The sequence below is a fragment of the Podarcis cretensis genome (assembly GCF_951804945.1).
Source record: "Podarcis cretensis genome assembly, chromosome: 15".
In the NCBI taxonomy this organism is placed as follows: Eukaryota; Metazoa; Chordata; class Lepidosauria; order Squamata; family Lacertidae; genus Podarcis; species Podarcis cretensis.
In genome coordinates, this window is record NC_137185.1 from 32,076,544 (window position 1) to 32,101,974 (window position 25,431).

Genomic DNA, 25,431 nt, shown 5'->3' on the forward strand with positions numbered 1-25,431 from the left:
CGGATTGCTTTGAACATAGTAGTTCACCAAAGCTTTCAAACCAAAAAAAGGAAGATAGATACCAGAGTGAATTCCTGCTTAACAGGGTGGCTGTTGATGCCTTAAAATGGTCCTTCTTTCTACTGTCCGTGGGACTCTTTACAGCAGGGCCCTCCAGACACTGCCCCAGACTGTAGCATTTGTGTGAAAAATGCAGGAACCCATGATGCCATCCTAATGACATATTTGCAAGTGGGGGTGACATCCCTTTCTTTTTCTAATAATGTCTCCAGCTGATCAGTGAGCTGCTTCGTGGTGCATTATTTTTTTGGGGGTGGGGTGGGGTTGAATTACAGGCCGATTCTCACATAACGGTTGTGCTTGCTGCTGGCTATCAAGACTTTTCCTCCAATTCCTTTGCTGTGAGCACACACTATAACTTTGCACACGATTGAATGTGCATATGCAAAATGGAAACTTGCAGCTTACGATGCTTCAGATAATCCCTTTGCCCAGCACAGTCCTAATTCAAACCAAGGGAGGGGGAGGAAACATCTGTGCTTCCAGGAAGAGCTGGTTGTGTGAAAAATTAGAGGAGGAATTGCGGGTATATTCTGTACTGAACAACTGCCCTTGCTGCTGACACAGGATTCTGGTCCCATAACTCACGGCCTCACCTCCCACCTAATCATCAGAGGATGGATTGAAACTGGTCAACACAAGCCTTTGCATGCTCTCCTGCCTGCACTGGCCTTTTGCTTTTCTAAACCAGTCTGTGACAGGAATTTTCTGGTGGGTGCTTGCTGCTTTTCTTCCCCCTCCCTTCAGAGTGCCTCTTGATCCTGGTATAAAGTGCTATGTTAAATACTACAAAACTCTATGAAGATGTCTCGTAGCTCGGTATTGCAGATGTGCTCTAGTGCAATAAGTTGAATGCTGTCTGCTAAAAGGTAATTTATATAATAAAACTTCATTAAAAAACAACGTGATTTCCTTTGTTGTTAGGTGCAGCAGCATAAAAATCCAGGGCTTCAGACTGTTCCAGAAAACCCCTCAGACCAGGAATGGCAAGCAAGCTTCCTAGGGCTGATCCCTTTCCTGCTTATCTTTTCCCTGCAATGCATGGCTGCAGGCAAGTTCTATGTGAACCCGATGTACATCTCTGAAAGGTCTCCAGGATCCTCTGCAAACATAGAGGTTTCTCTTAATGCATGGCAGTGGCTGGTTTGTGACTTTAAAGTCTGTTGCCTCAACTCTGTTTCCTAGAAGGAGGCTTACAATACCCTCTCATTTAGCCCAGTTTCATGTCCTCAGCGAGCTCCCATACAACCCAGGGAATGTAGGAATTCTGCTGCAGCAGATGAAAACTGCACCGCATGTAACATCGCCTTCTCACCCTTCATACTTGGGAGCATGAAGGCTCTAGGGACCATCCCATGTCACAGCTACATTGCCTCTCTGGCCATCGCTTCCACCATGAATTTGTCTAAAGTCACTCTTAAGCCAGGGATAAGTGAACATCCTTTTTATTTATTATAGCTCCAAACATATAAAACACTGTATAAAGAAAAGACTTAGAAAACTAGAGCTTCAAGTATTTTTTTTAAAAAAATGCTTGCATTTTAGTTGAAACCCTTACAGAATACAAAAGCACTAGTAGCAAACTCTTGCTCAGTGGGAGAGAGGACGGATCTCTCTGCAGATACAACCTTAAATAGAAAAAAAAAAAAACACGACATCACATTGGTAGGACAAATCTCCATGCCCAGATCCAAAGGGTCCAAGACGAGTTGCCGAGTCCAAAAGTACACTTTACAGTTTCATGTTGATGGGGCAGCAGCTAGAACAAAAAATGGGCCCTTCCAAGAACCAACCGCGGCAAAGGCAGTGCTTTTTCTTCCCTAAGCAACGTTTGAGATAGTCACGTCTTACAAGGAGCTTGTCAGCATCTTGCTTTTAAATCATTAGCAGAAGGGTTAACCTGTATGATGGTGTTGCTCAGATGGGAGTGCTTTGCGTTCTCGCCTGCTGTACCCCTGTGTAGGATTAGTGTCTTCAGATGTCACCTGGGCAGATATTTTGGACACTGGCCTTAAAACCGAAGGCAGTAGGAGAGATCCTAACAAAACCCATGGACAACTAGAGAGGGTTAGTAACAAAAGGAGCTGGTTAAAAGGGGGAACGGGGTTGGATGGCAAACCAGCTCTTGGAGAAATTAAAACGGCAGACACTCGAGATCACTTGTGACTGGGCAAATGGCCCCCTATGTATTAGACACATTATTTATATGGCTTCCATTCTTAAAACATTTGGGACTAGGGTTTAGCCCTGTTCAAAGCACAACTAAGGGGGACTGGGGGCATGCGTCCCCACCCTGACCTTCCAGCATTGACCAGGAAGTCTAAAGGGGATTTCCACATGCATCTGACTGCTTAGAGGCTTCTGCGAGTGCGAACCCCACCTGCTCAAGACTCACGATTACGCGGAGGCTCCTAAGAGCACTCAGTCAAAGGCTCTTGCAAGCCCCTTCAAACCGCTATTCAACACGGAGGGTCTTTTTTTTGGAGGGGGTGGTAGGAAACATTGAGGCTGGTGCAGACAGGAAAGCTAGGAGCCGAGCTAGCATCCTGATACGCCCTACTAGTGTTTACATTCCCAATTCAGGAATAATGCCCGCACAGGGGTTTGTGGAGTGGTATTCAGCCTTGCAATGGGTACAGGAAGACATAGGAACACTTGCCATGCATGCTCTGTTGTTGCATCCCAACTATAACATGTGCTTCCTGCTCCCATGCCCAGGGAGTCTGTTAAGGAGGGAGAGGATTCACTAATCTGGAACAATATTGCTCTAATGGATGCAAGTCGCATCCAAGTTAGAAGTTGCTTAGCGGTATGCTTGTCGCACAAGGGAAAACAAGCACACTACCAAAGGTGGTTGGGCAACAGACTGCACAAGAATCGGCCAATGCACAAGTTTCCGCTAGCCCAAATGTTGCAGAGTCTTTAACCTCTGTGATCCACTGGTGTTAAGGCTCTTGCGCTAGTGGATAAGAGAATGCCGGATATGATCCTCAGTTGCTAAGTATCACTCCACATGGATTTTCTATGGTCTGTTTAAGGGGAATCTTTGCCTCTCCAGATATTGTTGCTCTCCTATCAGCTCCCATCATTCCGCACCATTCGCCATGCTGGCTGGGTTTCATGTGAACTGGGAGTTCAACGACATCTGGAGGGCCACAATTTCCCTCTTCTCCGGCGCAATCTGACAAAATTAGCTGCCAAGGCATCCTACTGCTTCCAGCTTTAACAAAGTTCTTACCCAGGCTGAGCCGAGTTGTGATAATGTGGAAATTCCCTTAAAAAAACACCTTCCACCTTAAGAAACAAGACAATTTTCAAATTAGCCCACATGAACTGCAGAATGAATCCTCCACTGGTATCACTACTGCTTTCCTTTTCCAGGAGCCTGCTACCACCACAACTTGAACACTGCGCGTTGCAGTTTGGAGGCAGAAAGGTGTCCTCACACGTTCTTACTAAGGGATCTTCCACTTTCTGCAAGATACCTTCTTAAGTCGTGAGCTCTTATCATGCACGAGAGAGCACCCACTTCAGGGTGAGTGGTGGTAGCTGCAGGTTAGCAAAATTTGTCTCTCCAGAGCTGGCCTTAAGGAGTGTCGAGTATTAAGTTAGCTCCCTACCTTTGATTTCCGTGTGTGCTGCAGCCACGCCATTTAGCTGTCCCTCCCGAGGTGGACCTGGAAACGGGGTGGGGAATCGAAGTTATTTGGAGGTGACAAGTTAGCAGCGACCCACAGAAAATGTGTGAGAGCATCTTGCATCTATGCTAGCCTCCCAAATTCCACTAATGGTTGTAGCCGATGCTAGTCCTACTCTGAGTAGACCCGTTGGGAGTTCATGTCTTGACTTACTTGGGTTCAGGCATTTCTATGGTTTTATCCTGTGTAGAACTTAGTGGGATTCAACCCATTTTCCCCTAGAATGGTTTCCCTTTGGATTGAGCCCATTTATAAAAGGTACTATGGAGGGCGGGGGAGAGGTGATAAGTTGTTTGCTTAAAATATTGTTACGAGACACCCACAGGAATCTTTGGAAAGGCTGCGTCCAGCCCCTTTTGGCAGCTTCCAACTAAGCTGCTATTCATTATATAAAGGGAGTGTGTCGGTGTGGGAAGCTTTCCACGCTTCTGGAATTTCATCGGGAATATAGTTATTTCACAAAGAACAGATGGTATTGGAGAAAGGAGGTGGTAGCTGACAATTGGCAGTTGGGGGTTGGTTAGTTATCCTGTTCTATCTTGATTTTGAAGGCGAGAGGTTTGGAGACTCCATTTAGACGCTGCCTAGAGGAGTTGGCAAATAATACTTGCTGCCAGCCTGACAAGTAAAGATTTATTTTCAACTATTTGTGTAAGGCACATATTTTTCTTAACCACAAATAGCTAACAAGTGTTCCATGCTTCTGACCTCTTGTATAAAGTTATGCAAATGCACCTAATTTGCTTAATGTATACAGCTGCATACATTGTGCTGGTTTTGCTATGATGAGGCGGAGCAAAGGGCAATACAGGACACAGAAGCCCCTCTTTTTCCACCCATCCTCTAAAAGTCTTACTTCGTTCACCTGTTTGGCTTCTTGCTTTTTGTTTTCAATGAAAGCAAGGGTGCTCAGGGGAGCCAAATTGTGGGTCTGGTACTACACATTTGTATTGTCCACACAGAAGTTTCAGTGCTCTGAAGGCATGCGAGGCCATAACCTGGCTGGAACTACAGTGGTGCCTCGCAAGACGAAATTAATCCGTTCCGTGAGGCTCTTCGTATAGCGTTTTTTTCGTCTTGCGAAGCAAGCCCATTGACAGCTTAGCGGATTAGCGCTATTAGTGGTTTAGCGGCTTTTAGCGGATCAGCTGATAAGCGTCTTAGGGGCTTAGGAAAAGGGGGGGAGGGGAAAAAACCCGCAGGAACTCGCAAGACATTTCGTCTTGCAAAGCAAGCCCATAGGAAATTTGTTTTGCGAAGCACCTCCAAAACGGAAAACCCTTTCGTCTAGCGGGTTTTCCGTCTTGCGAGGCGTTCGTCTTGCGGGGCACCACTGTAAGCAAATCTGGATCTGGCAAGTGCCTAGACAACAAACCCAGGGGGAATCCCTTCTAGGCCACCTCAAGTTAAAGGGAAGCAATGTGAGATGTGAATGTGATAAAGTCAAAATTCAATAAAAGACGCAATGTTAGAGGGCTACAGATAGGTTTGGGACTTCAGTTCCCATCAGCCCCAGATGGAATGGTCAATGGTCAGGGCTAATGGGAGCTGGAGTTCAGCAACATCTGGATGTCTGCAGGCTCCCCTTCTCTGCACTAGGAAGACAGCCAGTCCTCTTACCTGCTCGACCCCGGTTGGAGATCTCATTTGCCAGCCTCTCAAAATAATCAGGCAAGTCTGCGTATTCGTTCCCATATGAGATCACTTTAATCCCTTTGTCCAGCATGTTTTCTCTGAGCTTCTTGAACTCGTCCACATCCCCACGGCGCACGAGCATAAAGTGCTCCAGATCAGATTTGTGCTTCACAGCTTCTAGGAAGAGGGCTTGGAAAGTTGTGTCGTCCACAGTCCAGCCACAGCCCAGGAACAGGAACGATTTGGCTTCATACAGCTTCTGGATCTCTCGCTTTAGGAAAGGGAAAAGGGAAAGTGTACAGAATATCGATTTTCATTAGGACTGTGGAGTTTTAGAATTGGAAGGAACCAAAGGTCAGCTTGGGTAGCTCCATGTAACAAAAGCAAGAATTGTCTGGTGCAGGGATGAAGAACCAGTGGACCTCCAGATGTCCTACCATCTGCCATCATTCCAGACCATTTGTCATGTGAGCTGCAGCTAATGGGAGTTAGATTCTAGCAACAGTTGGAGAATCATAGGTTCCCCACTCCTAAGGGATCAACAAGAGCACTACAACGTCCTCATCCCTGATTTGAGTGGCTAGAAAGCCCAGCAAAGTCAGCCCAGCCTTGTCCATTTTTGAGTCAAGCCACAGTGGGCAGGAGAAGTCTAACCCTCCTTATACCTACACACAAACAAAAACACGAGCAGCCATCCAGTCACTAGTCAATCTGAACTTGATAATTCCTTTCTGGCCTCAAGTGCAATAAATTAGTGATAATAATTGTTCATATGTCACCCACCTGACCAGATTATCCCTGTCACTGGGCAGCTGCCAACAAATTAAAACACAGTAAGACATCACACATTAAAAACTTCCCTATACAGGGCTGCTTTCAGATGTCTCTAGTTTGTGCAGCTGCCTTAATGCATCACACCATCTGCCATTCCAGCGACTTGCTACTGAGCTGTTAAATTTGTTGACAGTTAAAAGCACTAATTGGTATCAACTCTACATGCTGATCCAGCTCTCTGTATGCATAAACAAGAAGTTAATATGCGATTTAATTACACAAGAAGGTGGGGGGGTGTGCACGCAGATATGAATTAAAAACCAGTATAGTGCAAGTAAGACTTGCACCCATAGTTTGCACACCTGGCAAAAGCAGGCGCTGCACATGTGTAAAGTTTGTTTATGCACAATCGCCTTTTTATAGTTAAGGGAACCTGCCTTGTTTGGCGGGTTCTTTAGAAGACATTCCTGGTTGTTCGAAGCATTCAGGGCTTGATACTCATATCAGGGATGAGGAAATTGTACCCTCCAGATGTTGTTGTATCATCCCCAACCAACAGCCCTGTTGGCTGGGGCTGATGGGAGTTGGGAGTCCAACAACATCTGGAGGGCCACAGACTGGACTTATATACTGGCAGCACTCATCCTGCAGCAAGAGACAAGAAGGCCCAGAGAGGGCTGCAAATCTCACCATAACCTCTGTGTTGCGTAGCACATTCTGGTAGCCGGCTGGGTGCAGTACTATCCCACTGGGGTTTGTGTACACACCGTGGATATGAAGGACACTGAGCTTCCTTTTCTCCTGCGCCCACTCCAGCACCTGTATGGGATTTCAAAAGCAGCGCTCAGCGTCAACAGACCCAGAAAGTACCATTCCCTTTGGCTTCTACAACCTACTGGGCTTTGAGCTGAGTGAGAAGTGAGTGGCCTGTAGGGCAGGGTGAAGAGCAGGAATGCCTTTATTTATTTTCAAGCCCACATTCCAGGAACTGAGCACCCTGCAAATATGTTTATAGACTTCCTGCCTCGGGGCGGGAGGGATGGCTCTCAGAATCTATAAACACAATAAATTCCACACACACGCAAGCTCTCTCAGCCCCAGGGATGTATTTTTCTGAACTTCTCGGCATCAGAACCCCATGCTGCTGCACACAGTTGGGTTCCTTTGTGAAGGATGTTCTCAGGCTTATGGTGGGACAACAGCTGCAGCCCACGCAGGGTAAAAAATGGTATCCTTTGACTGCTACAGCTTGAGTCAACATTGCTGCATAACATTGACATTTGCCCCCCACCCATAAAGACTTTCTTGAGGGAAGACCCTCCAGTTGCCTTTTGCTCCCTATAGTCTTTTCCTGTATACTGTACTAGGTTTTGAGCTAATGAAAACAGAAATCCAGATCAATCGCCAGTGCGGCACCTGTCTATCTCCTCCCATTTGAGGATTGTCTACAATGTTGTGTGCAGCAGGGCTCCCTTTCCTCTCCTCCCTGCATGAGACTTCAAAATCTGCTGGGGAGAATTCTCCAACTCTCCAGACTGCAGATTTTCAGAGTGTGCTGGGAGCTGCCAGAGAGGGGAAACTGCATTGTGCAAACAGAAGTCTGCTATGCTAGTGGAACAAATCTTTGCTGTTGTCCCTTTTCTTGCTCAAAATATTGTTTCCTGCATTTTGGAAGTACACAATAAGCAACACTAGGCTAATTTGTTTAATAAGCACAATGTATTTGGGATTAAGGGACGCGGGTGGCGCTGTGGGTTAAACCACAGAGCCTAGGACTTGCTGATCAGAAGGTCAGCGGTTCGAATCCCTGCAACGGAGTGAGCTCCCGTTGTTCGGTTCCTGCTCCTGCCAACCTAGCAGTTCGAAAGCACATCTAAGTGCAAGTAGATAAATAGGTACCGCTCCGGCGGGAAGGTAAACGGCGTTTCCGTGCGCTGCTCTGGTTTGCCACATGACCCAGAAGCTGTACGCCGACTCCCTCAGCCAATAAAACGAGATGACCACTGCAACCCCAGAGTCGGTCACAACTGGACCTAATGGTCAGGGGTCCCTTTACCTTTTATTTGGGATTATCTAATTTCATCTTCTTCATTTTTTTTGACACTAATGCATCCCATTCTGGGTTTTTACCCACTAGTACGTTCATGACTGTTACAGGTAAAAAACTAAATTCAGAATTGCACACTATAGGACAATATTCCCCGCTCTCTTTACATTCCTTCCCTGAAATTTAGTACTTTCCCTCCCTAAATTAGGAGTTACAGAGCCTTCTCTACACCAAGTTTGGCACAGGGGAAGTTTTCCAAATGTACTTCAACAGGTACTATCATAACACTTCCACGATTTATTGTGTTTAACATTTCATTCTCATGTAGCTCATCTTCTGTTTATTCTCCCTTGCCCCAGTCAGGAGTATTATCACACTGAAAAGTTACGCAGGAAGCAGAAATCAAGGACGTACATGGAAAACCAGGCATACGTAATCAAAAGGAACTTGCAAGAAATAAACTCTCCTTTTGCTGTTTACATGGCTTTTAGAGTAAAGCCAGGCACTCAGTCCATTCCAACAAAAGAGGAGCTGCTTACAGGAATTTCAGCTTTTGGAAGCTGAAAAACAGAGGTGAACTTTGGAGAAAGGCCCAAGCTCAGTAGTAGAGCAGGCAGAAGATGTCTGGTTTAATCCTCATCCTCTCCAGGCAGGGTTGGAAATGTCCTCTGTCTGAAACGTTAGAGAGACGCTGGCACTCCAGGCTGAAAATACTAAGCTAACCTGTCTCAGAAGGAGGCAGCTTTCCTAGGTTGCTTCTAACTTTATAGCGCACTTTGTTAAGCTCCACTTTAAGTCAACACTATAAATATGCGAATGCCTTGCAAGACGAAAAGAATCCATTCCGCGAGTCTCTTCGTCTAGTGGTTTTTTCGTCTTGCGAAGCAAGCCCATTGACGACTTAGCTGATTAGCGCTATTAGCGGTTTAGCGGCTTTTAGCGGCTTTTCGGCTTAGCGGATAAGCGGCTTAGCAAAAGGGGGGGAAAAGGGGGGGAAACCTGCAGGAACTCGCAAGACATTTTCGTCTTGCGAACCAAGCCCATAGGAAATTCGTTTTGCGAAGCACCTCAAAAACGGAAAACTCTTTCGTCTAGCGAGTTTTCCGTCTTGCGAGGCATTCGTCTTGCGGGGCACCACTGTAATAGCCTCGTGATTTCGAAAAAGAAAAAAAGGAACTTCCCGTGAATATTAACACTTGCAGACATGAGAAGAATACGAGAGAAAGCAGAGCTGCGGGGTCTAGTCATTTTTGTTTGTGTGTGAAAGAGGCTGCTTGGTGAGGATGCAAATAAGGGGCTTTAGTATTGATTTAAATAGTTACGTCAATTGATCCTGCTTTGGATAAACTAAAACAGGTACTCTTGACTCGTCTAGCAATATTAATTAATTAATTAATTAATTAATTACCAACCAACCAACCAACCTTCATCATAAGATCTCAGGGCAGTTCACAGAGTAAAACGCAGGATTCCACCCCCAATATTTTTTGAAAATATTAAAACTATTGAAATATGTTTTAAAAAAACACAACCCTCTTTTTTATAATAAAATGTGCCACTGTAGGAGGAAAACACCATTTAAAAGTGATCCTCCCTCCCTTCTCTTCTCTCCCCCTGCTTGGCAGTGTTAGTCCTGTCTTCTTACCGCAAGTGACACAACACAGTGTGTTCTACCACCACAGCCAACAGCTAAAATGGAACTTAAGGCCTGAGCTGGGGACACCACTGAGAAATGAATAGGCTCACATGCTAGATTGGCCACCGTTTGCAGGCATGAGCACCCGCCACTTACCTTTTTCTCATCGGTCAGGTCAAGAGATTCAAGCCTTTTTCCTTGGTCTGCCGCGTAAATTTCCAGCAAGTTGTCAAAGTTTGTGGTCAGCACGAGAGCGCCGTTTTCCATCAAGTGGAGCACGGACTGAAGGAGCTGTTTCCCTGTGTCTTCCATTTTGGACTCCAGGTCATCAAAGACCTCATATAGGCAGTCCTTGAAAAACGTGGAACGGACATTGCTTGTGCGCTGCCAAGAAGATGGGGGTGGGGGGGAGGGGAATCCAAGATCAGAATTGATTTATTTGTATTTATTTTATTAAACGACCATTAAAAAAAAAAATCAGCAGCAGAGGACTTGAGGAGGGTGAGGCATAAACAGCTGTCTGAACTGGTTGCTGAGATCCAGCAGAGGCACAGCTGGAATTAAGCTACTAAGCTGCGTCCACTTACCTGCGAGAAAACACCCATGGGCTTACCTCTGAGTAAACACAGAAAATCACATTACTGGAATTGCAATTCTTGCATTAGAGTCCTATTTCTGCCCAAACTCTCACAGCATAGAGGGTTGCCCAAGAAAGTGCTTGCACACTGAACCTTCTCAAGAAGAGGAGGACAGTATAGATTCAGGACAGTGGTTTGAAGAAGGGCATAGTTCAGAGGCTACAGATGGGAAAAGCTGGGAAATATTGGGAGACTAGTAGCAGAAAGAAGCAGCACCAGGGGAGAGCTGACAGACTCTGTGTCTTTGGAAAGCATTCCTGACCCGCCCCCCTCTCCCAGGACGAGGCGAGCATTGAGAGTAGCAGAACAGAAAGCTCAGAGGCAGAAAGCACAGATTAGCCTATTGGCGTAGAATAGGAGAGACGGAAGGGGTGGGACTTTACTCAGAGCAATGCCATTATCTTAGGGAGACTGCACTCCTCCGTCCCTCTCTGTGAATAGTGAACAAATTACTTAGTAAGAACTCTTCTTGTTTATCTGCTTTTTGGCTGCCACCATGGGTGGGATCGAATTCTCTGAAGCCTGACAGACGCCTAACTGCCTGCCTCAATTCTTTACAATAGACTGGAATGCCTCATGCTGCGTCGTTGGACCTAACTGGGAACCGAACAGGAGACCACTGCAAGCCCCATCAAAGCAGTGGGATAGAAGGTTTTCAGACTGGAGTAAAGATGATGCATTCAGCCCAGTCTGATATGGGTTTTTTATAGGGAAGGGAAAGGGGAGAACAAAAGGGAAAGGGTCAATTATTTTAAAAAAATAGATTTTTAAGATTTAAATCTGATTTTTTAAATTCAATTTTTAAAATAACATGCTTTTGGAGGAAAAATCTTTCTAAAGATAGTTTTCTATGTAAGCTACATTATAGTCCAAAGGCTATTCATCAGGAAATAAGGACTTGTTTTTTTAAAAAAAATGGGGAAAAAAGTTTAACCATATCAGTTAACAAACATGGATGCATATGCTATAATGTTATTGTTTTGGTTAAATAGATTGTTTAAATTGTTATTAAGGAAATGATTATTTTTTCACCTTCCAATAAAGCACAGCAGAAAAGTTGTCCAAATATAAACAGTTAACTTACTAAATCTCACAATAATTTCATAATTATCTGTCTATGTATTTCTAATAGCATAACCAAATCAGTAATTTTTGATATAAAGCTGTAAAAGCTACTCTGAAAAATTTATTATTCCAAAAATGAAACCTTCATCTGGTTGTAAATATTAAGATTATACCAGCAAGAATGAGTCTGTCTGTATAAAATAAATGATTTAAATCAAGTCTTACTGACTAGCAATTTAAATCGTGATTTAAATCAATTTGATTTAAATCAAATCCACCCTGATCTGCACACAGAAACTCCCTGGTTCAATCCCTTGCATCTCCAGGCAGAGAAGGGAAAATCTGCTGGAGAGGCACTACCTGTCAGAGTGGACAACACTGACTTAGATGGAGCAGTGACCTAACTCAGCATAACACAGCTTCCCATGTTCCTAAAGCATGGACTGGCAAACTAAGGCCTGCAGGCTGGATCAGGCCCAATCGCCTTCTGGATCCTGGTCCACGGACGGTCCGGGAATTGCCACGTGGATCGCCAGCGCGCATGTTCTTTCCCTCTCCCTCCCTCGGCAGCGGTGGTGCCTCCTCCCTCCTGGCTTCTTCTCGCCCTGCCTAGAGGAGGAAGGGGGCTGGGCCTTGTTGGTGCCAGCAGCAGCAGTGCTCGAGTGGCTGCCATTTTAAGCAGCCCCTCTCGGAGCCCTTTCGCGCGCCTCTCATCATCCCTCTGCCGCTGCCGCCCGCAAGACACAAGTAAGCAGCCACCAGGGATTGTGGTGCGCTTGCATTGTCGTCCCCCCCAAATATAGTCTAGCCCCCCGCAAGGTTTGACCGGCCCCTTGCTGAAAAAGTTTGCTGACCCCTGTCCTAAAGCTTAGAAAAGCATGTGCTGTCAGACTCGGCGCCGTAAACAGAGGCAGGCCCCCACACAAAGCAGTACAATCTATTAACACTTTTTTGCCTGAAGTTTGCAAACCATTCGCTCCGCGGCTCATCGACTCACTGGTGACAGCTTTTGGATAAGGTCGTGGGCAACGTGGATGAGGTTCTTATCGTCCCGGAGGCATTTCTGAAACTTCTTCCGCTCCTCGTCTTCTAGGAGGTCAAAGTCAATAGCAGCATCCAGCAGGGCCTGGATCAAGCCCTTCCAAGACTTCAGGGCCGGCACTTGGGGAGCAACTGCAGCACTTATGCCCGTCCCAATCACCAGAACGAGCTCCTGGGGCTTCTTGGTTTTTAGGCTCGGCAACAGTTTCCTGCAGCCAAAAAGAGAGGGAGAGATGCCTATGACCTGCCATCAGCATGGAGAAATTTATAGGGAACAAGGCTTGACATGTGCAGATACGGCCAAGGCCCTTAGGCTAGCCAATGGGGTGCCTTCCTGATGTTGTTGGGTTGCAGCTGCTCCCATCATCCCAAAACAGATCAGCCAATGGTCAGGGATGATGGGAGATGCAGTCCAGCAACATCTGGACATTGGCTACCACTCCCATATAGCTAAGCTTGCAGATAGCCACTTGCCTGGCATGAGTACAGTGGTACCTCGGGTTAAGTACTTAATTTGTTCCAGAGGTCCGTTCTTAACCTGAAACTGTTCCTAACCTGAAGCACCACTTTAGCTAATGGGGCCTCCTGCTGCCACTGCGCTGTCAGAGCACAATTTCTGTTCTCAACCTGAAGCAAAGTTCTTAACCCGAGGTACTATTTCTGGGTTAGCGGAGTCTGTAACCCGAAGCATATGTAACCTGAAGCGTATGTAACCCGAGGTACCACTGTACTGCTAGCCGAGTAAGGATTCACACCAGGCAACTGTGAAGGCAAGCTTTTCAAAATGTCAAATATTCCCTTAGTTCTTTCAGCTTAACAGCAGGCTGGACAAATGGCTAACAAAGCAACATGGAGCCACCAAAGAACCACCCTGGGATCTCTTGTTGAAGGGTGGTATATAAATGTAATAAATAATAATAAATAAATATACATACATATATACTTTTGATACATAACCCAACAACACAATTATTTTGAAAAGAGCTGGTCTAGTACTGAAAAATTGCTAGAATTTTGTTCCGCGTCAGATTACTTCCCCTTGTCTGCGGGAAAATTTTGGTCCATTTGAAGAAGCAAGTATATTTGCACAGTTACTAGCTAACCTTGTAGAACCACCCAAGCCTGCGTTATGGAAGTTACCTTCTTTTATACCTTTGACTGTCATTCTCTGTCTTTCTCTGTCTCATTATTAACAACAGCATTTTCCAATATCTAGTCATGCACATAGGAAAACCTGCCTCATACCAAATCAGGCCACTGGTCCATCTTAGCTCAGTACTGTTGATATTGACAGTCAGCAGCTCTCCGGAAATTCAGGCAGGAATCATTCCCAGCCCTACCGTGAGTCTGGAGATGCCAGGGATTGAACCAAGGACCCTCTGCTGGAGCAAGCCTGCAAATTCCATAAGCCATGTGCCTGACCGTCTGCAGTCTCACTGATCTTAGTGGATAAATGAAAAGCTGCGTGGACTTAGAAAGACACGGGGTCCTAAGATGTCCCAAGAACCTATTCTCCTCAAACACCCCTACAAGAATGCTGTGTGTGTGTGTGTGTATACGCACACATGTGTGGTGAAAGTTAGAAATAAGTCTGCCAAACTTGGCGGCAGCATAAAAAGTCCTGGACTGCGGCAGCTCACAGCAATAAGCATTTGGGGGACAAGCAGGACCGTACCAAACAAGGGAAGCTTCAAACCTCTCTGGTGAGCAGTTTCTGTGATATCCTAGTCCTCCCCCTGCATTACTATTTTATCCTCAGACACAACAGCCCCATGGTGTGAGTTCGGCTAAGAGCTGGCGACTGGCCCAAGGTCACCCAAGGAGCTTCATAACTCTTCCCCACCATAATGTAACTTAACACAAGAGCCCTGCAGGATCAGATCAAAGTCCTCTTTGGTCTGGTGTCCTTGTTTCCCATGGTGGCCAATCAGATGCTGATAGGGAGCCCACAAGCGGGGCATGAAGCCAATAGCCCTCTCCCACTTGCAGCAACCCACACGCAAGAGTTACACTGCCTCTAATCACGGAGGCGATAGCCTTTTCCTCCATTAATTCATCCAATCCCCGTTGGCTCTGCTCACCTAGGCTTCTTGGCAGGTGGCACCCCATCCTCCAGCAACGTTTCTTTATCCAGATTCAGGCTCACATTAGAAGCCATCCAGTTTCTGGAAAGGAAAGGGAAAATGAAAGGCGACAGAAGGGCAAAGTTACAAAGAGAAACCTGGGATGTTTGCACGTTGAGCAAGAATAAATTTGCCAAAGTTTACCGAGACAACTTCGTCGAGGAGGAACAAACACATTGAGCCCATTATCTCTCATCACATCACCTGCTGCAAGAGTGTCTCTCCTCTGTTGCTAAACACACCATGCAATGCATAATGCAAAAGGTTATCTTCAGGAAATGTGGGGCCAGTTTTAAATTAGAGTGTGAATACCATGGCAATTTCATTTTCAGTCCTTTTCCTAATGATACGTAGCATAACATCCACCTTTTTCATAACTGCCACATACACTGGTTCAACATCTCCATCCACTACAACTCCAATATCTCTTTCCTCGTCAGTCATGGATAGTTCAGACCCCAGAATGATGAATGTGAAGTTAGGATTTTCTGTCCCAGCATGCATCACTTTATATATTATCCATTTTACTGCTCATTCAGCCAGTTTGGAGATATCCTTCTGGAGTTACTCACAATCAGTTTGGTGTCATCAGCAAGTCTGGCTCACAGCTCACTCCCAACTCTAGTAGATCATTTATGAAGATGCTAAAAAATGCACAGCTCCCAATACAGATCCTTGGGGTAACCCATTTTCTACATCCCTCCATGGTGAGAACTCTCCATTTATTCTGATTCTATATTTTCTGTTATTTAACCAGTCACCAATCCATTAAATGACTTGTCACCTTATCCTATGATTAATTTTTCTGCAAACCTGAAATCTTTTGCCCAAATTTTTTTGAAAGTCTAAAGGCACCATGTTTTCTGGATCACTTCTATAGAATGAGGTGATAGTAGCACAGTCTGCTCTACTTCAGACTGCAGGTGGGAGACGCCATATTTTAACGCTCAGTGTAAATACCATGAGCAAAGTCACTCAAATAACTCAGATGGAGTCCAATGTCTTGGTAACACTTTCCTGGGCAAACTGGACAAAAACAGTGTGCAATTTGAGAAAAAAGGAACACACAGGTTTTGTCTCTCTTGCTTCAGGCATACATACAACCAAACACACAACCAAATATGCAGAGACATGCAACCAAACACACAGAGGAAAAACTTCCTCAGAGCTGCACAGCCAATCAGTGAAGATCATGCCACGCTGCTTGGTTGCCAGGCAACACCTGCAGCTTGGTTTGCTCTTGGTTAGCTGACTTTAACAGTAACAGAATTAACCACTAAGTTAATTGAATGATCTCTGCTGTTGCACTTCTAACAATTTCTCCTAACAATGGAATCCCACCTGCAGTCTGAAATGATTCAATCTGTTCTTCTCCTTCAGGATTCTTTCTAACCCCCCCAAAAAAAAAAAATTCTGTAACATGTGTAAAAGATGCCTATGACAAGTTGAATATATCAAAATTCCTTCTTCTGAACATCCACCCAAAGAGTCCTTGTCCTCCTTTCTACCTGGCCAACCCAGCAATCAAAGCTATTATTAGCAAAGGATTACTGCTCTTAAGAAGCTCTTAATTCTTGGGTCAAGAAACTTAACTCTGCTAGTTGTTTGCCAGGGCAGAAAAGGCTGCTCTGCGGAAGCAGAGAGTGGGGAGCTTGCGTGAGAACGAAGGATCAGCTCTTTGACCAGGTTATCGAGGGCTGAAATTACATTGAGACCCAATGCGCTTCCTTGCTCAATAATAACTGAGAAAGCTTTCTACAGCTGGGGGCTGCTCCACAAGGAAACCAACAATACAGAAATGATTAAACTTCTCCCTGAGAAGATGTTGCCTGTCCCTTCTCACTAACCAAAATTATCCTGAAGACTGAGCTATCCAAGCTCATTTGCTTGCTTCTGTTCCAAGGCCTTAGAAAATGTCTTCCCTCATAGAACCAACTGTCCACCAAGGATCCCCAACTGCACGATACATTTAAAGCACGATACCACTTCAAACAAGGGACGCAGGTGGCGCTGTGGGTTAAAGCCTCAGCGCCTAGGACTTGCCGATCGAAAGGTTGGCGGTTCGAATCCCTGCGGCGGGGTGCGCTCCCGCTGCTCGGTCCCAGCGCCTGCCAACCTAGCAGTTCGAAAGCACCTCCGGGTGCAAGTAGATAAATAGGGACCGCTTACTAGCGGGAAGGTAAACGGCGTTTCCGTGTGCGGCTCTGGCTCGCCAGAGCAGCGATGTCACGCTGGCCACGTGACCCGGAAGTGTCTGCGGACAGCGCTGGCCCCTGGCCTCTTAAGTGAGATGGGTGCACAACCCCAGAGTCTGTCAAGACTGGCCCGTACGGGCAGGGGTACCTTTACCTTTACCTTTACCTACCACTTCAAACACGGCTTCTCCCAAAGAGCAGTAGTTTGTTAAGAGTTGTTCAGAGACCCCTAGACCCCTCATAGAGACACAACCCAGGGAACTGTAGCAGGCTTCTCCTAACAACCCTCAGCACCCTTCTAACAAACTACAGTTCCCAGGATTCTTTGGGGGAAGCCATGACTGTTTGAAGTGGTATAATACTGGTTTAAATTCATTGTGAATATGAGGCCTAGATTGGGGGTGGAATGGTGAGGACATTAATATAGGAAGCTATTTTATATTAAACCAGACCACTGTTCCATCTAGTGTCTACAACAGGGTTCAGCAAACTTTTTCAGCAGGGGGCCAGTCCACTGTCCCTCAGACCTTGTGGGGGGCCGGACTATATTTTGAAGAAAAAAAACATGAACAAATTCCTATGCCCCACAAATAACCCAGACGTGCATTTAGAATAAAACCACACATTCTGCTCATGTAATGGTTGTGCATGCCCCACAAATAACCCAGAGGTGCATTTTAAATAAAAGGGCACATTCTACTCATGTAAAAATACACTGATTCTTGGACCATCCATGGGCTGGATTTAGAAGGCGACTGGACCGGATTCGGCCCCCAGGCCTTAGTTTGCCTACCCATGACTAGCAATGGCTTTCCAGGGTTCTAGACCTACCTAGAGATGCCAGGAATTGAATTTGGGACTTTCTGAATGCAAAAAAGGTGCTCTACAGCCATCCCCCCAAGGCTATAGCTGAGAAGTAGGGGGCAGAGGCAGCTTGTCCACATCCTCTGAACATTTTGTGCCTGTTATGTGTTCCTTTGAGAACATGATTGCAGAATTTCAGGATGTCTTCTACAACATTTTATTACTTATTCTTTTGAGTCATTCCCAGGTCACTGGTGTTTTCTGAGAGGATTCCACAACTCATTTACCTGTGGGAATCTGAAGTACATGATCTGTTTCCCTGCACGAAGGAGAATCAAGTAAGTGAATCAAAGAGCCCTTGATTTTTTTCATGAAGCAGAGAATCTTTCCCTCTCCTTCAGGTCACTTCAGCTTCTGGCTTACCCCTTGAAACTAACACACAGTTTAGGTTCCAGAAAGTTAATGGCTAACAGCCAGGACAGGGTGTGGTAGACAGAGTGCTAGAGTTTGTCCTGGGAGCCCTGGGTTTATATTCCTGTTGAACCACAAAGTGCCCTGGACAGCGTCAAAAAAGTCACTTTCTCGCAACCTCACTATGTTGTGAGGATAAAATGGGACAGATCCATTTTGCCACTGTGCTATCTGGAGAGTGGATAGAATAAAAAAGTGATTGATTGATTGATTTTAAAAAAGGATAGCTGTCCCACAAAAACAGCTCATAATAATATTCTATATTAATATACCATGATTCTTATAAATGCCAATAAGAATGTAAAAATCTGATGCATTTGTTCACAGCTGTATGAGGTCATAGTTATCTACTGTAAGACAAGTTCTTTGCTCCATCACAAGCAGATCTATACAAAACATTTTTCAAAAACACGGAAACAACTTTCCCTGTATGTTAGCTTTTAACAAGTCAAATAAAGCATTAAGTAAACTTGTTAAAGTAGATCATACTCAAGAAAACCAATGCTCCCAGAAGTAACACCTTGTTATTTTTTAGCTGCATGAGTAATGTTACCAGAAGCTAAATAGATTTGTAAGAATCTGTAACTGGCCTCGAAACAGATACAAATGAGGAAACAGTAGTTAATGTTCAGAGAAAACAGGAAAAACAAAACCCCCCAAGCAATACGGTGCACGCTTATGTTGTGAATGTGATCTGTGCGGAAAGCACGTTCACAACCCGCAGCGCCGCGTGTGCGCATGCGCAGGTCGCGATTCGGCGCTTCTGTGGGTCTCTCTCAGTAACCAGTAACCAGTTCTGGAACTTCCAGGTTTGGTGCGGTGTGCAACCCGAAATCGCACAACCAGAAGCATCTGTAATCTGAGGTATGACTGTACAAGTAATTAAAAGAGCACCATGCCTACTATATACAGACAACTTTTAACCACAAAGCAAACGAAAAGACTGATGTAGTAAACTTCCTGGTTAAAAATGTGCAAATCTGTCAATTTCAGTTTCCCTAATTTTTCCAAACTTCAGTTCAGTTCTCCATATTGGTCTGTGATATATATATATATATATATATATATATATATATATATATATAAAAGTTCTCATCTGTGATATATATATATATATATATATATATATATATATATATATATATATATATAAAAGTTCTCATTAAAATTCAGCAGCATTTTAGAGCAAATTTCTCCATGTACACACATTTTTATATGCAGTTGTGCCTAATATGCTATTTTGCACAGCAATTTCCCCTAATATAATGCATTTGTGTGTGCAATTGTCACTAGCACATATATTTTTATGCAGACTGTACTCCAGTGTGTGTATTTTTGCGCACTATGGAGAAATCTCCATTCATTTCAGTGGAGCTTGTGAGAGAGACCCACACAAGATCCACTTCAGACAAATACCTGAAAGCTCAATAATTGTAGTTGGAGAGAAAACCTTGTGAACAATTTCACAAAAAGTACTCTCAAAATACTGCAAGCGCAACCAAACTTTGAACAGAGTTGACAGAAACAGCAATTGATCAAGAAACAGCTACAAACTTGGCTGCAAGACACACAAAGGTATTGGCTTTTGGCCATTTAGAGAACAAACATTAAAATTCTATAGCATGGGTAGGCAAACTAAGGCCCGGGGGCCAGATTCGGCCCAATCGCCTTCTAAATCTGGCCCGCGGATGGTCTGAGAATCAGTGTGTTTTTACATGGCAAGACAGTTTTAAACAAAAACCAGCTTGCTTTTTCTGCGGCAGCAACAACTTTCAAAACACCTGCAGCTGAGCAAATACTCCTCTGCATATATGGCATATCCTTTGGCATATCCACACTTTGTTCACTTAAGTTTTTACAGTGCATCTGCACAATGCTGTGAACAAAACATCTCCCTCTGTTTCCCCCTTTTCAGCTTCCTTCCCCTCTCCCCAAGGCTGTGAAAATCCAACTTTTTAAAACCCAGTGGAATAGCTGCACAATTTCCTCAGATGTCCTATTTCACTGCCATTCTGGCCAATACTGGCTTGTATATATTGCTCTAGCCCAGGGATTGGGAGTCCCTATTTTGTTGCAGTTCCATCATGTCTGTCTGTTAGTCATGCAGGATGAGGCCCAAAGAACCCTAAAACACCTGGAAGGCCACAGATTCCCTACCTCTGCCTTATAGCCTTGTGCTGCCTTGTACTGGTAAACAGAATGACATTTGACATATCCATAGAGGATTTCTGTACAGTCACTAGTGAGCAGGACATCTAAAATACATTAAGGGTACCTCCTACATTACATTGCCCTAATGGCATTTTAAAAAGGGCACAGAGACAAAAGCTGACAGAAGCCTTAGGGTGAGAAACTCAGACATGAGCCACACAGTGTTTTAAAATCTTAACAAGCCTTCAATCAGTGATGGGGGTTTTCAGGAAAAATTTGAATTGGAAAACTTCTTTGTGCAGATTAAGAGTAATTTGCATTGGCAACAACTCTCATGCCCTAGAGCGTGATCTAATCAAGAATACTTTACTTGCGGTTAGCAAGCAATGCTAAAAACTTTGAATCTGCCAATCTTGCCTAATAATGTGTGTTGCAATTTGCAACCATTCACTGCCACTAATGAACTTATAAAACAAGAGAATTTTCTGCCCCGCATCACTGCCTGGAATAATTATCACTTGTCAGAAAGCTCTTGGAATCGTGGAATAGAAGGGGGATGAGAAATGGGGGCAATGAAATTAATTGCTTGTGATGGGATACAGGTAACTATGTCCTTGTGCAGTTACAACAGACACCTGGTAATTTTTTATGCAGGTACTGTGTGCTACTCCAGATGTTGTTGGACTAAAACTCCCATCATTCCTGTTCATTCCTCCTGGGGCTGATGGAAGCTGGAGTTCCCCAGTTTGCATTTTCCAGAGCCCACCTGCTAACAGGCAACTGGAAGAGCCCAAGATGAATGAAGACCTTTGCCAGATGGAAGTTTCACTACAGAGATGTACATCTTGGGACACAATTCTCTGGTTCCTTGCCTGCATGTGTTTTCAAATACACATTGGGAAATATCTGAGATGGGCCACCAGAAGAAATGTTTTCCAAAGCCAAAAGCTCCAGCTTCTTTTCTTAATTCTTAAAAAAGAAAAAAAATAAGAACAATTCACACCATGTATTCTGCACATGACCTTTTACCTTTTTAGGAGGAGAAGTCGTCCTCACAGGGAGATGAAGCCGGTGTTATGCTAGATAAAAGAAAAACATAAATCTGAAGTCAGCAATCTGAAAACTCTACTCAAATATATATATGCATAATTTTAAAAATTGGAAAAAAATGAGGCAACTCAGGAGCCTATCTTGTTTTTTTTCTAAAACACTTGTCCAGAATAAAACAACACAATTCATTAGACAATGAAACTCCTGCCTTCAAAGCAGAGTGCTCTGCAAAACACAGGATCTACTCCATAAAGACAATACTCAGATAGACAGTCCAATGGTCTGACTCACAATGGCAGCTTCCAATGTTACTTCTATTCCCTGACTATGATCATGATCGTTCTTATTGAGTGAAAGACTTATTGTGCTGTGCAGGTCTCAGTGAATTTAGATATTTAATATCAGTATTAATAATATTTATCATAAATGTATTTATTCAGGCAGTGATCTGAAAAAAAGAAAGAAAACAGTTAATGGGTTGCTTTAATTTTACTCATTATGTGTAGATGGTCTTGTAGATTAATGAGTGGTTGGAAATGCCCACTACTAGAAAGATTGCCATCTGATGGACACTTGTCAAGTCGGGAAGGGGCAGGGTGGCCTGTGGCCCTCCAGATATTGTTGAGCTCCAGTTCCGATCAGCCCCAGCCAACAGCCAGGAATGGCTGGGGATGGGAAACAGACAACATCTGGGTGACCACAGGTTCCCCGCCTCTGGTTTATGAACAAGTTGAACTTTGAACTGCCAACTTCCAGCTCATAGCTCATGCTCTGAATCAACATGCTCTTCTGGTTCTCTTTCCTTTTTTTGGAAGGAGGACAACTGCCAGAGACTACCTACTGCTGCAGAGGATGGAAAGAGAATGAATTTCTTAGTTGCAGGATTAACCAGAACAATAACCAGCCCAATGTTGATGGAGACTTTCTTATTACAAAGTTTTTCCACTTCCTGCACTGGAGAGAAAGAAAATACATAGCCTTCAGACAAATACACACCACAGAAGAATGAATGAAAATATATTTTCCATAATGAAGTCATTTTTCTGCACAATGATGGGAAGCATAAATACTAATGAGGTCCTTCCCCCGCAGTTCCACTGTGTTTCTTCCATAGCTCCTCTTAATTCTTGTGCCAAAACACATTGTTCATTTTTATAAAGCACCTTGGCAGATGGAGAAAGTGTGGATATGATCACATAGAGGAGGCGGTGTGTCACCCTGGCTTGCAAATCAACTTATAAAAGTTATGAGCACACTTGCTCATGCAAATCCAAATTCAGGATTTGTATTGCACTAGTGCCTGCCTGGTTACCCGGCAGGTACCCTTTGCTCGCCACAAACGGCCAGGCCACAGGCTATTTATGAGCAAGCATCCATCTCTTCTCCAACAGCATTTTAAAAGAAATAATTGTGGCTGTCTGTGCAGGACTGAGCACATGCTTGCCTACAGGATCCAACATGTGCGTGCAATGGGTCTTGCCTACTCAAAGAGATCAAATACGGCGCAAGACTAAGGGGAGAGAAGGAAGCTTGAATTTTAGGGTCAATCATCTGCCTCATTCTGAATCTTGCAAATGAAGTCATCAGGAAGGAAGATTCAAGTAAAAACATTTGAAAACTTTCCTTCAGGGTTTTCAATAAAAAAGCTGGACTAAACTTTGTGTTTGGGGTTGCTTTAGATCCCTGATTAGCAAACAGTTTTACCAGATGCTCTCTGAGAAGATTGTAGCTGGTGGGCCAACCCCTGTCCCTTATTCCCCAAAGATTAGTACCACAAAGTGTAAAAGACATGTCTCTGTGTGGAAACAAAGACTTCCAGTTGCCAATTCCTACTTTAGCTGTAGGAATCCTGCATTAATGCAGGGGGTGGATTTGACAGCCTGTTTGGGCCTGCAGTATTCAATAATGGGGCACAAATCTTTCATTTGTAATTCTGTTCATTATCCCAATCAAAAGTCACCTACTCTATTCTAGCCAGGAGCTGGATGGTGCTTTCTCTTCAGTCTGTCTGAAATTGCAGTAACTGTTGAATCAGGCAGTGTTTGTATAGGAAAACAACTGACTAGGATCCTCAAAGGCAGCTTCATTTAAGCCATGAACATGATCTGGCTAAGAGGGCCCCTGAGCATAAACAGAGGGCTCCCTACACACCAGTGTGCAACGACAAAACTCAATGGTAGGCCTCCCTCCCTCTTTCCCCTTTATTACTATTATCATAATGAAATATGGTAGGCTGCTGACACCATGTCGATTAAGGATTGGCAGTGTAAGCTTTGAAATATAGCTGATAAAGAAAAGACAGAAGCGATTGCAGTTTACACCAAGGGTTGAAAGCCATCCACTGAGCCCATTTCAAAACAAGAAGTGTGCATTTATCTGGAGACACTCCAGACAGACCTAGGCTTTGAAAAATGCAGTTACACACGTGAGGAAATGCTTCACCGCCATGTAACGCAGAATATATACAATATCTTTCTTTTTTTTTTTAAAGCAGCACAGAAATATCCTACCAAAAAGCTGCCAGCATTGAAATCGAAATCTGTTTAAGATACATCCCTAAACCCACTTAAGTGGAAGTAAAGCTCATGGGAGGGGGTGGGATTAACAATGAATTACACTTCCTCCAGAATAAGGCTGGAGGCGGTGGGAGCAGATGAAGGCTATGCACAACATTATCATATTATAAGGAATGAGGGGGCGGGGAGGAATCAAGATAATGGGAATATTTTTTCCTCCTGGAGGGGAGTATAGGAATCAGGCTGCCGCATTTCAGCTGCAAGGAGGAGGTCGGCTGCCCAATGCAACCCCAGAAGCCTTTACAAAGCCATCTGCTTGGATTCTGCTCCCTCTCCGTCTTCCCACCGACCCGCAGCTGCTGCTCCCCACCGAAACCGGCTGAGCACCTCCGGGTGCCACTGGCTTCCCTCTCGCCCCGCAGCCCTCCAGGGCTTCAGCCGCTGCTGCCAACGCCTTCGGGACGCCCGGGAAAGGAGGAAGAGGGCGGCGGCGGCGACGACTCACCTGCCAGGACAGCGCGACCGGCGACAGCAGCAAAACAGCGGGCAGGAAGCAACCGCATCTCTCTCCCTCTCGCTCCCGCTGTCTCCGCCTAGGCATCGAGAGGCAGGGGCTAGAGCGTCCTCCCGTCCTCCCACGCCGCCGGCCACTTTCCTTGTGGACTTCCTCTTCTCCTTTTTTCCGTTGCCCGGAAGCCCAAGTTCAGGCTCTCCTGCTGCAGCGAAGAGCCAGGAACCTAGAGATAGGAAAAAGGAAGAGGGGGGCAACCCAACGGTCTGAAAACGAAACTCCCGGGTTCCTTTTTTTTAAAAAAACTTTTCTTTTTACTCCCACACTTGCAAGTAATATTTGGAAAGGCGGAAGATCTTCAAAGTGAACCCGGAAGGTATTAGGGTTATTTTTTTATGTCTACAGCTAGAAAGGCTGCAGTCAAATGGTAGTGATTTTCCAGCCCCAGATAAGCGAACGTGGCTGTGTTGCCCAATAATATTTTTGAAATTGTTTTAATTTCAATGTCTTTATTGTGCAAACCGAAACAGTATGCAGCTCTCCAGAATTCTTAGTAGGATAGTAAGGGTAGGGGTGGATCATGGGACGGGCGAGAGAAAAGTAAGGTGTAGCTGATCATCATTTCTCCCTTACAGTATTTAGTTTTAGAGCATGACACAACCTCATTCATTCCACCTTTTTTTGCATACTGCTTTCGCATAAAGTATATCACAGCAGTTTAATTAAAGTTCCATTAAATCAGTAAAGCAGCATGTCACTGTTAGAAGAATTCTAAGGTCTCAAATATAGAATAAGTATTCATAAATGCACACATGCGTAAGTATATACAGTGGTACCTCGGGTTACATACACTTCAGGTAACATACTCTTCAGGTTACAGACTCCGCTAACCCAGAAATAATACCTCGGCTTAAGAACTTTGCTTCAGGATGAGAACAGAAATCGTGCGGTTGCAGTGGTGCAGCAACGGGAGGCCCCATTAGCTAAAGTGGTGCTTCAGGTTAAGAACAGCTTCA

General features: G+C 44.6%; 1 protein-coding gene across 3 annotated transcripts; it reads right to left on the reverse strand.

Annotated features, from left to right (window-relative positions):
- Window positions 1–314: 314 nt before the first annotated feature.
- On the reverse strand, window positions 315–24,581 carry FAM118B (family with sequence similarity 118 member B). Of its 3 annotated transcripts, none has more exons than XM_079955207.1 (9): window positions 24,410–24,581; window positions 21,368–21,417; window positions 14,676–14,759; window positions 12,551–12,803; window positions 10,007–10,234; window positions 6,858–6,986; window positions 5,379–5,664; window positions 3,681–3,737; window positions 315–1,688 (listed from the first exon to the last, which is right to left on the reverse strand). In XM_079955207.1, the coding sequence occupies exons 3-9, from the start codon at window positions 14,750–14,752 to the stop codon at window positions 1,651–1,653; spliced, it is 1,068 nt and encodes a 355-aa protein (XP_079811333.1). In that variant the 5' UTR covers window positions 14,753–14,759; window positions 21,368–21,417; window positions 24,410–24,581; the 3' UTR covers window positions 315–1,650. The 3 variants fall into 3 exon arrangements, with proteins under 3 accessions (XP_079811333.1, XP_079811335.1, XP_079811334.1); XM_079955209.1 differs by having other exon boundaries at window positions 315–2,045; window positions 24,410–24,580; XM_079955208.1 differs by having other exon boundaries at window positions 315–2,118; window positions 24,410–24,580.
- Between the last annotated feature and the right edge of the window lie 850 nt (window positions 24,582–25,431).